This window comes from Nomascus leucogenys, chromosome 23 (assembly GCF_006542625.1).
Source record: "Nomascus leucogenys isolate Asia chromosome 23, Asia_NLE_v1, whole genome shotgun sequence".
In the NCBI taxonomy this organism is placed as follows: domain Eukaryota; kingdom Metazoa; phylum Chordata; class Mammalia; order Primates; family Hylobatidae; genus Nomascus; species Nomascus leucogenys.
In genome coordinates, this window is record NC_044403.1 from 23,833,598 (window position 1) to 23,846,168 (window position 12,571).

General features: G+C 54.1%; 1 protein-coding gene across 5 annotated transcripts in view; it reads right to left on the reverse strand.

Moving 5' to 3' along the window:
• Positions 1 to 987: 987 nt before the first annotated feature.
• Positions 988 to 12,571, reverse strand: part of DDX11 (DEAD/H-box helicase 11) — a 31,247-nt gene continuing 19,663 nt past the window's right edge. For 2 of the 5 annotated variants that reach the window (XM_004092129.3, XM_012502462.2), the window contains exons 12-27: positions 12,401 to 12,480; positions 11,124 to 11,168; positions 10,936 to 11,003; positions 9,379 to 9,417; positions 9,015 to 9,123; positions 8,770 to 8,901; positions 7,756 to 7,868; positions 5,050 to 5,122; positions 4,614 to 4,717; positions 3,799 to 3,948; positions 3,470 to 3,538; positions 3,254 to 3,354; positions 2,759 to 2,843; positions 2,380 to 2,453; positions 2,047 to 2,201; positions 988 to 1,967 (exon numbers count right to left, since the gene is read on the reverse strand). In XM_004092129.3, coding sequence (XP_004092177.2) covers positions 1,741 to 1,967; positions 2,047 to 2,201; positions 2,380 to 2,453; positions 2,759 to 2,843; positions 3,254 to 3,354; positions 3,470 to 3,538; positions 3,799 to 3,948; positions 4,614 to 4,717; positions 5,050 to 5,122; positions 7,756 to 7,868; positions 8,770 to 8,901; positions 9,015 to 9,123; positions 9,379 to 9,417; positions 10,936 to 11,003; positions 11,124 to 11,168; positions 12,401 to 12,480 — 1,624 coding nt within the window. In that variant the 3' untranslated portion in view covers positions 988 to 1,740. Of the gene's footprint in view, positions 1,968 to 2,046; positions 2,202 to 2,379; positions 2,459 to 2,758; positions 2,844 to 3,253; positions 3,355 to 3,445; positions 3,539 to 3,798; positions 3,949 to 4,613; positions 4,718 to 5,049; positions 5,123 to 7,755; positions 7,869 to 8,769; positions 8,902 to 9,014; positions 9,124 to 9,378; positions 9,418 to 10,935; positions 11,004 to 11,123; positions 11,169 to 12,400; positions 12,481 to 12,571 lie in introns of all 5 variants that reach the window. The other 3 variants (XR_001114747.2, XM_030804641.1, XM_030804642.1) reach the window with 3 other exon arrangements.

Genomic DNA, 12,571 nt, shown 5'->3' on the forward strand with positions numbered 1-12,571 from the left:
CGGGCAGGACGACAGCAGCAGCATCCCCTTCAGGTGGGAGCAGCTGAGGCCACCTTGGTCTCATTTCTGGACCCCTGGTGGATTTTCTGTGGGGTTAAGTAGTCAGAAATCCCTTTTTTTTTTTAATAGTTCTCATTTCTTGTTCTACTTGGCTCATAAAATAGTGCTTTTCAAACTGCAGAGCCCTGGAATTCCCGCCTCTACGGTAGAGGGAGCGTGGACGAAAGTGGCTCTGGGGCCCCCATTCCTAAACCAAGGAGAAAAAAGGGTCTAATAACAAAAACACTACAGTGGGCAGGAACACGGAGCTGGGGGTCGAAGGTGACTGAACCCCACACTCCACTCTGTGGCTTTCCTGTTGCAGTGAGTAAGCCAAGGCAGGGAGCCGACGTGGGATCTCTTCAACAAGCTGGTCCCGAGACGCAACGGTAGGAGGCAGGGCCGCCGTCTGCCGTGGGCTGTGGCACTGTTCATTCTCTCTTGCCTTCTTCTTCCTGTGTTTAAGTCTCTGGGGCCTGGGGGAACCAGTGCTCCCCACAGACCTCCCTCACTCAGCCCCTGCCCTCCAGCCTTTTCACCTCTGGGGCTGGTGAGGGGCTGGGAGGAGAGAGTCCCTATGTCAGACAACAAACCGTCTCTGCTAACCCCCAGCAGCCACAGGCAGAGGAAGAAGAGGACAACTGGAAATCCTAGGGGGCTCCACCATGCCTTCCTCCCTTAAACCCAGACTCTGGCCGTGGACACAACCAGAATGGGCTCCTCAGCCCTGCTGCCCTGGAAGGGGCAGGGATGGAACAGTCCCAGGTCTGTGTGGGGACCACCTTCAGGGAGCGGGAGGCTGGCTTGAGGCCACGAGGCTGGGGCGGGGGCTTCTGTCTGCCTGTGCTGCATCGGTGGATGGCTCCGCCCAGCCCCTGCACCAGTGCGCTCCTCGATTCCCTAAAGAGGCTTCCAGAGAAAACAGCAGCACAAATCAATAAAAAACTGAGCAGAAACCAACAGTACGCTTTTAATTAAGGACCCTGTAGCTGTGCAGGAGGCAAACATCTGGGCATCAGTGACTTTCCTCCTGCTCCCGTTGGTCCCTGATAGCGGCAGAAGATCCCAGCTGACCAGGGCCCCTTCCTCTGGGGTCAGAGGGAGAAGACGGGTGCAGCCAGCAGGGGCAGCTGTTGCAGGTGGGAGGGTTATTTTCCCACAGGAAAAAAGGTCTCTGTGATGACACGGGGTCTCTCTATAGTCATGTTGAGAGCCTAATGGCCTTTGGCATAATTGCTTGTGTCGGGGTAGAAGCTGTCTTGGAATTTGCTCAAGTGGTTGAGAGGGAGGGAGGTGCCACAGACTTGGAGGAACTGGCACGAAGCCAAGGATACAAATCCAGGCAGGGCTGTGGGGCAGGTTAGGGAGCAGGGCTCTAGAAGTGACTCAGAAAGAAGGAGGGGAAGGTGACAAGCCCCTGGGCAGGAGCCCTGTGGCCATGGGATCATTTTAAATTGAGACCAGAGGGCGAGCAGTCCAGGGCAGCCAACCTTGGCTAGAAAGGGCAGAGGCAGACGGGCCTGCTCCAGCTCGCCTCTTAAGAAGGTGGGCAGGAGAGATGCCACGGTGGATGCCACAGCTGCCACAGCCTCCTGCGGAGACCAGGCAGGAAGCCTGGCTCTTGGCCATGCAGGATGGAAAGATTCTATTCCAGGAGAGGAGCTGCCCTGGAACACCCCAAGGACAGCCGGGACCCACTGTTTATTCAGGATTCCCCCATTTTCTCCTGCGGGAGCTAATGCCTGTGCCTGGGTCCTGGCAGCGCTCTGGACTCCACACTCTCCTCCTGGGTTTCACCTTTGTAACAGGATCCCTGCAGACCAGGCCCACGACAAACACTGTCTCCAGCGGGCAGGACAAAGGAAGCGCGCGGCGCCAGGCAGTGGTGTGGTTGCCCATCAGGAAGAGGCCGACTTCTCCCGGTGAAACTGGGCAGACAGACAGAAGGCAGTGAGAAATGTGATCTCGGGGTGGGGAGGCTCTCAGAAAGAAAAAGGTAGGACTGACCTTCTGCACAGCAGCAATGGCAGGACCAAAGGTAGATTTGACGTCCACACGGGCTCGGATCCAGGCCGGCAGCTTGGCCAGGACAGGGGGCCGGGCATACCGCTGGTCCAGGAGCACTATGCTGGCAAAATCCTTCTGGTGTCTGATGGCCCTGCCTGCATAGGAACAGAGGATGCGGCTCCGAGCAACACCTGCCTCCCCCACTGCACGTTCCCATGGCGTCCCCCTCCCCTTTCTCAGACTTGTTTAGGAAACGGGGCAGGCAAGCCCGTTTCCTGTTCTCCCCTTCTCCAGCCCCCATCTGTCCACCCAGCCGGAGGCAGCCAGGCTCACCTATGGACTGGTTGACGGCCTTCATGCACAGGTTCTCCACCAGAGCCTTCCCTGGGGGTGCCTGGCCTGGGGCTCTGGGCTGGGAGTGAAGGGGATGACCCATTAGGACTGTTCCCTGCCTACAGCTCTCCCTGGGAAAAGACCCTGCCAGGCTTTGGAGCCAGACCAGGAGGCTCCATGGCCAACGCCAGCAGCAAGGGTCCAGGTGACATCACAGGGAAGATCAAGAGGGTGTGGAGGGGCATCCAAGGGGGCATCTGGAGGGGACAGGAGACGCCAGCACAGCGGGGAAGGCCTGGCTGTATCAGCCCTGGGGGTGATGCCAGTCCCACCCACTGCCCACTCTCCTGTCACCCTCTGTGACACTGGGGTGACTCACGAGGGTTTGATCCAAGTAGGCCATCTTCTCCTGCAGCTCTGGAGACCTGATGTTGGGGAAGGGCATGCCCACCATCACCACACACCTGGGGGGAGACAGGAGTCCAGGGTGGGTGGACACCAGGACCTCCTGGGTCATCACCCACATCACCAGCTGCTCCGTTCTACCCCTTCCTCAGCCCTCTCTGACTGTGATCAAAACTCTGCCTCTGTCTACTCTGTACCTACCACCTGGAGAGGGCTTGTTCAGCTGAGAGATCCCGTCTAGGCCAATTGATTGGGTCCTGATACAGCAATGGCCAGCCTAAAATCCAACTGCTCTCCCAGGGCCAAACCTGGGAAGAGCTGCTGAGCCCCTCCCTCCAGCTGGCTGGTCTGAGCAGTCGCAGCCCAGCTGTGGGCTCTAATGGCAGCAGACGGCAGGCAGAGGCCCGGCTGCTGGGAGCGAGGGCCGGCCGTGTATCATGGCCCAGGAGATGAGCAGAACACTACTTACCGGCCTAGGTTGTCAGAGAAGTTGATCCCTTCACTCATCTTTCCTCCAACCACAGAGAGGAGCAGGGCCCCTGTCACCCGGCCTCTCTCCTGGCCACAGCCCTGCGGGAGACACCCAGACGCTGAGTTGCTGAGCCAAAGCTTGGATGTCACCCGCAACGTTTCCAGCTGCCACCCCCACATGGTCTCAGACCCAAGCTCAGCATGACACCCGCACCTGGATGCACCTGGAATACGCCAGCAGCACCTGCTCCACCTGGTGTGCGCTCTTAGGTTCCTGGAATATCTGAGAAAGACAGAGGACATTTCCCAGAGACAGGTTCAGGGTGCCAGGTCTCGGGTCTGCTCGTGGCCTTGTGTTTTCTGGTCAGGGGACTGGAGAACCTCACAGCCAGGGACTTTGGGGAAATCCTCTGTAGTCAGGGGCTGGGAGCAGTGGAGATGAGGATCCAGAAGCCTGTCCTGACCCGATGAGCACAAGAGCTCCCAGGAGGACTCAGTGGCACTGTCCTCACAAGTGGGAGGGCTGGCCGACAGGCCACTCACCTTCTTCCTGGCAGCCAGTCGATCCAGCAGGCCACCCTTCTCCCAGTGGGCATGGACCTGGCGCAGGTACTCGTAGGAGGGGAAGAAACAGACCACCCCTCCAGGAACCACACCGCACAGGTTACAGAGGATGCGACCCGCCTCGTCCATCTAAGGAACGAAGAGAGGGAGCTCCCATGGAGCAACCCCTCAGCCACCCATAAACCGCATCTGAACCTTGCGACTGAAAACTGAGGAGAGACCCATGGCAGGACTACAGCCAAGGAAGAGGAACCGCAGGGTGGTAGGTACCACCTCCCACCAAACACACCCAGCCGCTGCTGCTGACTGCGCCTTTCTGACACACGTCACAGCACCAGCGTCCCTGGGGGGCCTTCCTATTGCCCTGGCACTGAGTCCTCCCTTCTTCACTCCAGGGTCCTGATGAGCACCGCAATGACAATCAGGGGCTGCACACCCCAGGAGATGCCCCCAAGCCCCGCATCCCTGCCCCCGGCAGGGGCAGATATAACCAAAGGGCAAGAGCGCCAAAGGGAACCAGCAGCTTTCCCCTGTGTGAGGCATCCTCAGGGAATGCCTGGAGGTTTTAAGAATATGTATTTTGCAGCCTAAGGGGTGAGGGCAGGGGAAGCTCAGACCTTCCTCCATAAGCATCTAGATCGATGCCGCTCATTCTGTGTGGCTCTATATTGGGTGCCCCCGTGCAATTTCCCCAACACCTGAAAACACTCAGGGTGGGCCAGAGCACCCCTGCCCCGGAAAACCCTTTGCTGCCTGAGCCCAGGCTGTGGTGCGGCGAGCTGGCTGGGACTGACCATCTGAGGCAGCTCTCTTTTCTGGAACGTGAATTCCAGCGGCTGGTTGGAGATCCCGCTGCAGATGACAAGGGGCAGGATGTTGTCTGGAGGGATCACGTGACCTGGTAAGAGCCAGGGAGGGGCCGAAAACTGGAGATGCAGGTGTGCAGTGCGACAGTGCAGAAAGGGCATTTCCCCGCCCCATCATCCAGCACAGGCACAGCGACTGACAGCAGCGACTGACAGCGCTCACCCGCCCACCATCGCCAGTCACAATGGGCAGCAGGCAGCAGGGAGCAAAGCAGGAGAGCCTGGGCGAGCGCACGAAGGGCAAGGCTCCCATGCCGGGGTCTCCTCCACCCCTGTGCCTGGTCGCAGTATGAGGTATTACACACAGAAAACGGGGGCCAGAACCTGACTTCTAGCCTGCCCCACCCTGGGCACAGCTCCTCACCACAGGAAAACTCCACCACACGCTCAGCTTCCACCCCGGCACAGGCCAGCAGCTGCTGCCGGAAGTCAGACACCTGTAGACAAAGGCCACAGCATCACGGCCCCATGACCCCTCAGAGCCCCAGCAGAAAGGAAGCGAGAAGTCTGGGTTAAGAGACAGCAAGTACACACAAACTGAAAGAAGAGGTCAAAGAAAAGGCTGACGGCAAACTAACAAAAAGAAAAATGGTGACTGATACCCAGTGCTGGCAGTCTCGTTTAAACTATGTGCAGGAAGAGCAAAGGAAATCCAGCAAATCTGGCACAGTCATTATCAACCCTGGCCATGCAGCAAAATCACCAGCGAAAATTTTCAAAAATACACGTGGCCAGGCCCCAGCCCAAACTACCGAATAAGAATCTCCAGGCTTTCACCTGTTAGACTAGCAAAAATCCAAAAGTAACCACTCTGGAGAAACAGGCATTCCTAGACAGTACTGGTGGGATACAGAATGGTACGATTCTCATGGAATTTCACAGTAGTTAACAAATTAAACATATTTATACTTTTTATCCCAGGAATCCCATATTCAGGAGTCCAGTGAGAAGATGCAGCCCGCAAATACCAAACAGCATGTGCCCCCGGACCCTTCCCTGTAATTGTGCACCTGCCTATCCAGAGGGTACTGGTTGAATGAGCTCCCTACATCTGTCCAACAGAGAACCACGCAGCCCACTAGAGGAGTGATGGCTGGACATCTAAGGTGCCTTCCATGTAAATAAAACAGGAAAGGGAAAAATGAAGACACATTTTTGCTTATTTAGGGGAAAAAGAAAGACTGAAAAGGTAAGCTAGTAAAACTGATTCCCTATGGAGGTGGGGAATGGGCTGAAGAGGGATGAGAGTGAGACTTTCCTGAATAGATCTTTTTATATAGCTTTGACTTTTGAACCATACAAATATTTACATATTTAAAAACTACAAGTCAGAAAAGAAAAAAGCAAATTCTAAAATTGAAAAGAAAATGAAACAAAAACAGCTTATCTATGAATCTGACAACAGAAGCACACGGAGAGAAGCCTGGTTCCACAAGACTTTACAGTCTAGTGTGACCAGGCATCCTTAGTGGGTTACACTCTAAGGGAAAAGAGGAAAGGCAATTTCAATCAGATTTATTGTTAGAAGTAATATTGGTACTATGATTTCAAAACTTTTAAGTATATTACAGGATAGAGCAGATAAGTATGTTAATGTAGCACACATGTTCAGGCTTAAGAGAAAAAGAGGTACAATAAAAGGTCAAGTAAACAAATCCTTTGATTTTTACTTAGAAACACCAATATGGGCCAGGCGTGGTGGCTCATGCCTGTAATCCCAGCTCTTTGGGATGCCAAGGCTGGTGGATCACCTGAGCTCGAGACCAGCCTGGCCAACATGGTAAAACCCCATCTCTACTAAAATACAAAAACTAGCTGGGTGTGGTGGCATGTGCCTGTAATCATAGCTACTCAGGAGGTTAAGGTATGAGAATTGCTTGAACCCCAGAAGCAGAGGTTGCAGAGAGCCGTGATTGGGTCACTGCACTCCAGCCTGGAAGACAGAGCGAGACTCTGTCTCAAAAAAAAAAAAAAAAAAAGAAAGAAAGAAAAAAAGAAAGAAATAGCAGTATGGATTCATTCTGAAAACATTTCCTAGATCTGTCTACTGAAATGCCCCAGGAGCACGACAAACACCCCAGCATCCACAGCTTGATTTCTAAATGTCATTCCCCATTACAAGAAACCAGGGCGGCTTGGAGAAATGAATCCAGTGTGGGGCACGGACACCCATGGTGAACCCACAACATTCTGCTGTGCTGGAGGCGAGACTGGCCAGGCCACGGCAAGGACCTAAGCTAGCAGTAAGGGGCTCTCACAATGTGAACATCAGAAACAATAATGACTGTAAACAACTTTAATATGCTGAATGAAGAAAACTATGAATCTATACATACAAAAATATAAAAATCAAAAGCTAAGGCAGCTGGGGCTGGGAAGCACTGCTTCAGGATTCCCAGCAGCTTTTCGTCCAGTAGGCCCTTTGCTAGGTAGGAGTCACCATTGTGCAGAGATGCGGTTATATTCATCACAGTCATGCTCAAAACAGAAAACTGCAAATAGCTTGCACACCTAACAAAAGAGGAACAGGTACATGAAATGCTATGTATCTGTGTAACTGGAATCCAGCACAGCTGGGATACTGAAATACGTGCATGCTTGCTGACAAGGAGACAGGTTTATGACCCTCTGGCTGCTGAGTGAAAAGAGCGAGTTCCAGTGACAGCACATAGAGGGAGCCGCACTTTTGTTTTTAAAATAGGTATGCACATAAGTAAAAATTATGCCTACAAAGACTATTATATTCATATACATCAAAATGAACCTTTTAGAAGTGGAATCATGATTTTTTTCCTTGAATTTGAAACCACAGAGCAGCTTTCTCTGGGAGATGTGTGATCCTGGGGCCACACAATGGAGCAGCAGAGGAGTCCCCATGCTCCTGCAGCCTAAAAAGGCACAGCAGTGAGACAGAATAGCAGTGTCACCCAGTAGACACCACTAGGCCTGCTCAAGCTGACCCTTTCTGGCTTGGGGCCCCAGGAGAGAGCAGGACTGATAATGCATCTCTCCCAAGCCCCCATCTCATCCCAACACATGGGGCACAAGGGGCTGGGAAAGGTGTCCTTACCGGTTGCATGGTCCCCCCTGCAATGACCACTGCCCGGCATTCCTTCACCACTTGGGCGAAGTGCACAGCTGGATTCAGGAGCAAAAACTTCAGGGTGCTCTGACTGAGGCTGCCTGGAAAAACAGATCAGTGGAGAGGTGAGTGTAAGCCCAACAGACACTTCTATCGTCCCAGCAAAGGGGGTCCCCAGGTGAGTCCAGGTCTGAGGCACAAGTGCTAGTGCTTTCTCTTTAAACAAAACACCACTTAATCTCTAGGACAACCAGCCCACAGAGGTGGACCATACTATCCTCTCCATTTTCTTTTTTTTTTTTTTTTTTTTTTGAGATGGAGTCTTGATGCGTTGCCCAGGCTGGAGTGCAGTGGCACAATCTTGGCTCACTGCAACCTCTGCTTCCTGGGTTCAAGCGATTTTCCTGCCTCAGCCTCCCGAGTAGCTGGGATTACAGGTGCCTACCACCACGCCTGGCTAATTTTTTGTATCTTTAGTAGAGACGGGGTTTCACCGTGTTAGCCAGGATGGTCTCGATCTCCTGACCCCATGATCCGCCCGCCTCAGCCTCCCAAAGTGCTGGGATTACAGGCGAGAGCCACCGCGCCCGGCCTATCCTCTCCACTTTCATATGAGGAAACTGAAGTTGAGAAAGAAAAGAGTCCAAATCACAAAGCTCATAGATGACAAAACCATGACCCAAACCAAAGCCCACCTACCCCACAATACAAGTTTCCCTAGGACCCCTGCCCTAGAGGATCCCCATCCCAGCCCCTCGATCTCCTCCCATCCACCTCCACTGCTTACCCTAGTCACAGGACCCCCATATCTCAGCCCCTCGATCTCCTCCCATCCACCTCCACTGCTTGCCCAGGTCACAGCAGGCCAGTGCCCACTGCACTGCTTCCTCCTAACCCAGGAAGTTCCCAGGATAGAAGGAAGAATCCTTTTCATGCTGTGGCTCCCTGGCTCAGCTTGGCTCCTTCCTGGGAACTGAACCCGGCCAAGAAGCACCTGATTACCTTGGCGGCTCAGGATGACCCTGCCGTCCTGGTTGGCCGTAGTGAGAGCTGCCAGGAAGCCTTCGATGTGCATCAGTGGGGAAGCTGGTCGCGGGGCACTGGCCTGACTCTCGTCTGCAGGGGCTGCAAGAGCTGCACAGAGCAGAACGGGGAGGAGGCCTCCCTCTGGTCAGGTCCACACACGAGGAACAGAAGTCCTTGCCCATGCCTGCAGCCAGCTCTGCCTGCCCACCCTCCTGCCTCACCTTCAGTCGTCCTGGGCTGCAGGCTCTGCAGGAATTGCTGAAACCCAGCCAGTTTGGGCTGCTCTCGGGATGACAACACTGCTCCGTACCGTTCTGTGAATCCAAAGAGCTGGGTGGGATGAGAGAGAACAGTGGAGAGGAACGAGGAACAGCCATGAGAGAGGCTGGCTGGATCGAAGGCTCTGCCAGGCCCAAGACGCCTGCAGCACACATCCCACCACCCCAGCAAGGCCCACTGCACCAAGGAGGGTGGAGACGAAGGGGACTCTGGAGTTCCCTGAGGGCAGGGGAGGAAAGCACGGCAAGGGCAGGGAGTTGGGGCACACCTGGATCTTGTTCAGGACCACAAGATGGGAGCAGTTACCTTTCTGCTGATCATGCTCTTCTCACAGTATCGCTGCACCTGCAAAAACCAAGCCCAGCTGTAGGCACGTGTGCAAACTGAGCAAGCTGTAATATTAAAAACAAAAAATAAAACAAAAAACACCACTTCTACCACCCAGGCAGTACAACGCAGTGCTACCTTCTGAGGCACCCAGAGCCTCCTTGCCACCAACCTTGTCATCCCCTCTCCGAGGCCACTCCCTCCTCTACTGCCCCTGCCCACAACGCAGTGTCCTCCTCAGGGGGGGAGACCCTCTTTCCAAACATGTCTCCCAAGTCTAAGAGTGCTCAGTACAATCTAGGTCCCCTTGGCTTTCCTTCCAGGTGACAGAGAGTTAAAAAAAGGAACTTCTATGAGCCAAGCCACAGAGGAGGTGATGGCTGGGGCCTGCTCAGGGGCTGGAGCAGTGCCACTCAGTCGGTGCATCCAATGTGTGTGGTTTGGTGCCAGATCTTAGCTTGGGATGCAGAGATGAGGAGTTTGGAGCCTTTAAACCGCTTTCTAAAAAGAGCGACGTCCTTCGATGAGGATTCCCTCAATGATGGGTGATGAGACCCGAGACCCATGGGAAGAAGAGGGGAGAAGGAAAGCAAGGGGGGCAGAAGGAAGGCGAGGGAAGGAGCACCTGCACCCATGTCCCAGCTGTGGGAGAGGTGCGAGGACGGCAGGACTGTCTGAGGCTGTCAGACCTGGCGGCTGTCACAGGCACGTGGGAGACAAGGGGAGAAAGGCATCAAGGATGACCTGGATCCAGCCTGTCTGGCAGGGATGGTGGCAGTGACAGTGACTCAAATGGGTAATTCAGGGGAAAAGCTGGTTTTAAGAAAAAAAAGGCGGGCAGGATGGGAAGAATGTGGGGCCCCAAGTCAATGCAGCCAGGTTTGGATGCTGTCTCTGCCATTTGCTATTGGCTCACTTGTGGGAAGCCTGTGCTCGCCACCCTCCTGAAGTCACCTCTCTGGGCCTGTTTGCTTTCCTTGCCGGGGCAAAAAGATATCCTAGCTCAGAGCCACAGCACATGGCATGCAGCCTAGAACACAGAACCCTGTACCCGAGGGCAGTCATTGTTGCTGATTTGAGTTACGAGGTTGGGGTTCACGCGACAGTGGCCGTGTTCCATCTTGGGAGCGCCGGGTACGCAGACCTGGGTGAGCAGAGGTCTGAGGCTGCAACCAGACCCAAGGCCCCAGTGGGAAGATGTCTGACAGGGGTTGCACAGAACAAATCAACAAATCAACGTCCTGCTCCTGTCCATAAGCCTGAGGGAGACTGTGCCAGAAGATGGAGTGAGGCGGCGAGGACCTGGGGTCTCTGTTCTATGGGGGCACTAAGAAAGGTCCCTTTCTCACCCATCCCTGTGGCCTTCACCCTAAAGGAAGATGACTTTTGCCTCGCAGGCATGCTGCGTTAAGGGTTAAGTAATTACATGCCTATGTTTTGCTTTTCCTTCCTTCTATAGTCTTAACACAGTAATCTACCCACAGGTGGCAACAGAAGGAAACTGGATGTGGAATGTGGAAAGGCAGGAACCTCTACCTTGAACAGGTTGATGTTGTCGATCTGGCTCTGGAAGAGAAAGTCGTTGATGGTCTTCAGCTCCGTCCCTGAGAGCAAACACATGAAGGGCCTTGGGAGCTTCACCCTGAGCCTCAGGTTTCAGTCCCAGGGTTAAGCTCGGAAGTGGCTCAGATCAGCTCTGGGCCCTCTGAGGGCAACTCTCTTACCTGTCTGTGACAGGCTCTGTGTATTGGGATTTTGCTTAATGTTCCCTAAAAAAGAGAATGGAAATAGGTCACAATGGTGATTCTCTGCGCCCCCCCAACCCTTCCCTATCTTCTCTCCCTCCGCACTGCACATCAAGTAAGAAGAGCATCCGTATTTGAATGGCTTTGTTTTGCTTTCCACTGTTTATAGCATGCAAAGGAACCACCGAGAGGGCAGGTGGGTCCAGGAGCCTCCCACGTCCGACTCACGTGCTTGCACATGGAACCCAAAGCCCTGTGAGTTCATGTTTTTCACCCCTTCTCCAGGAGGCCGGGATACAGCGGCCGGACCAAGGTATGTAGGGCACAGGAGCACAGAGGAGCTGCCCAGGCCACGTGCTGAGCCTGAGGCAAAGCAGAGCTGGCGGCTCAGAGCAGCAACAAGAGACCAGCTCCCGCCAGGAGCTCCCACAGGCTTTCTGCAGCTTCCACTTCCACAGACGCCTTCCAAGGGGGTGCCCCATCATAAAACAAGGGGGCGTGACAGGGTCATGCAAAGAGGCGTGGGAGCCGGAGTCAGAGGATCCCAGGCTCCCGTGCTGGGAGCAGCCCTTGCTCTAAGCTCTAGTTTATGCGTCTATCGACAAGGATTCAAATGCCAGCACTTTGTTCTCACAGGGCACACAAAACCGAATATGCAAGTGCTTCAAACACCCCACAGCACTACGCCTATCACGGAAACACTGTGTGTTCATGTGATGCTGTATCCCAGAGCAGGGCCTGAAATAAAAAGTCCTCAGAACATGGGCAAAGAACCCATGGGTCTAAAAAAAGCTCAAGTCAGACAACTCAACTAAGCTACAAAGCACAAGAATTTTCTAAATCAATGACCAAGACCCTTCTTTTTTTTGAGACGGATTCTCACTCTGTCACCCAGACTGGAGTGCAGTGGCACAATCTCGGCTCACTGCAACCTCCGCCTCCCGGGTTTGAGCAAGCAATTCTCTTGTCTCAGCCTCTGGAGCAGCTGGGACTACACCAACACTCCCGGCTAATTGTTTTGTATTTTTAGTAGAGATGGGATTTCACCATGTTGGCCAGGCTGGTCTCAAACTCCTGACCTCAGGTGAACCACCTGCCTCGGCCTCCCAAGTGCTGGGATTACAGGAGTGAGCCACCGCACCCGGGCGACCCTTCTTAAAAACACAGAGAACTGAGGCGTCCTGATGGGCATCCAAGGGAAAAGCAGCCCGGCAGGTTTTGCAGGCCAGGGGTCAGCAGGGGGACGAGGCTCTCACCCCCTAGCACAGCCACAAATTTCTCCAGCAAATACAGGATCTGCTTCAGGTACATCAGGTTCTTGGCCTTCAAACGCTTCCTGAGAAGAAGCCGATGGACATTAAGTGGTGGTGCCCCGATGGCAACTCGCCTCGCCCGCCCTAGTAGAAGCCTTGCTGCCCGATGCCTCT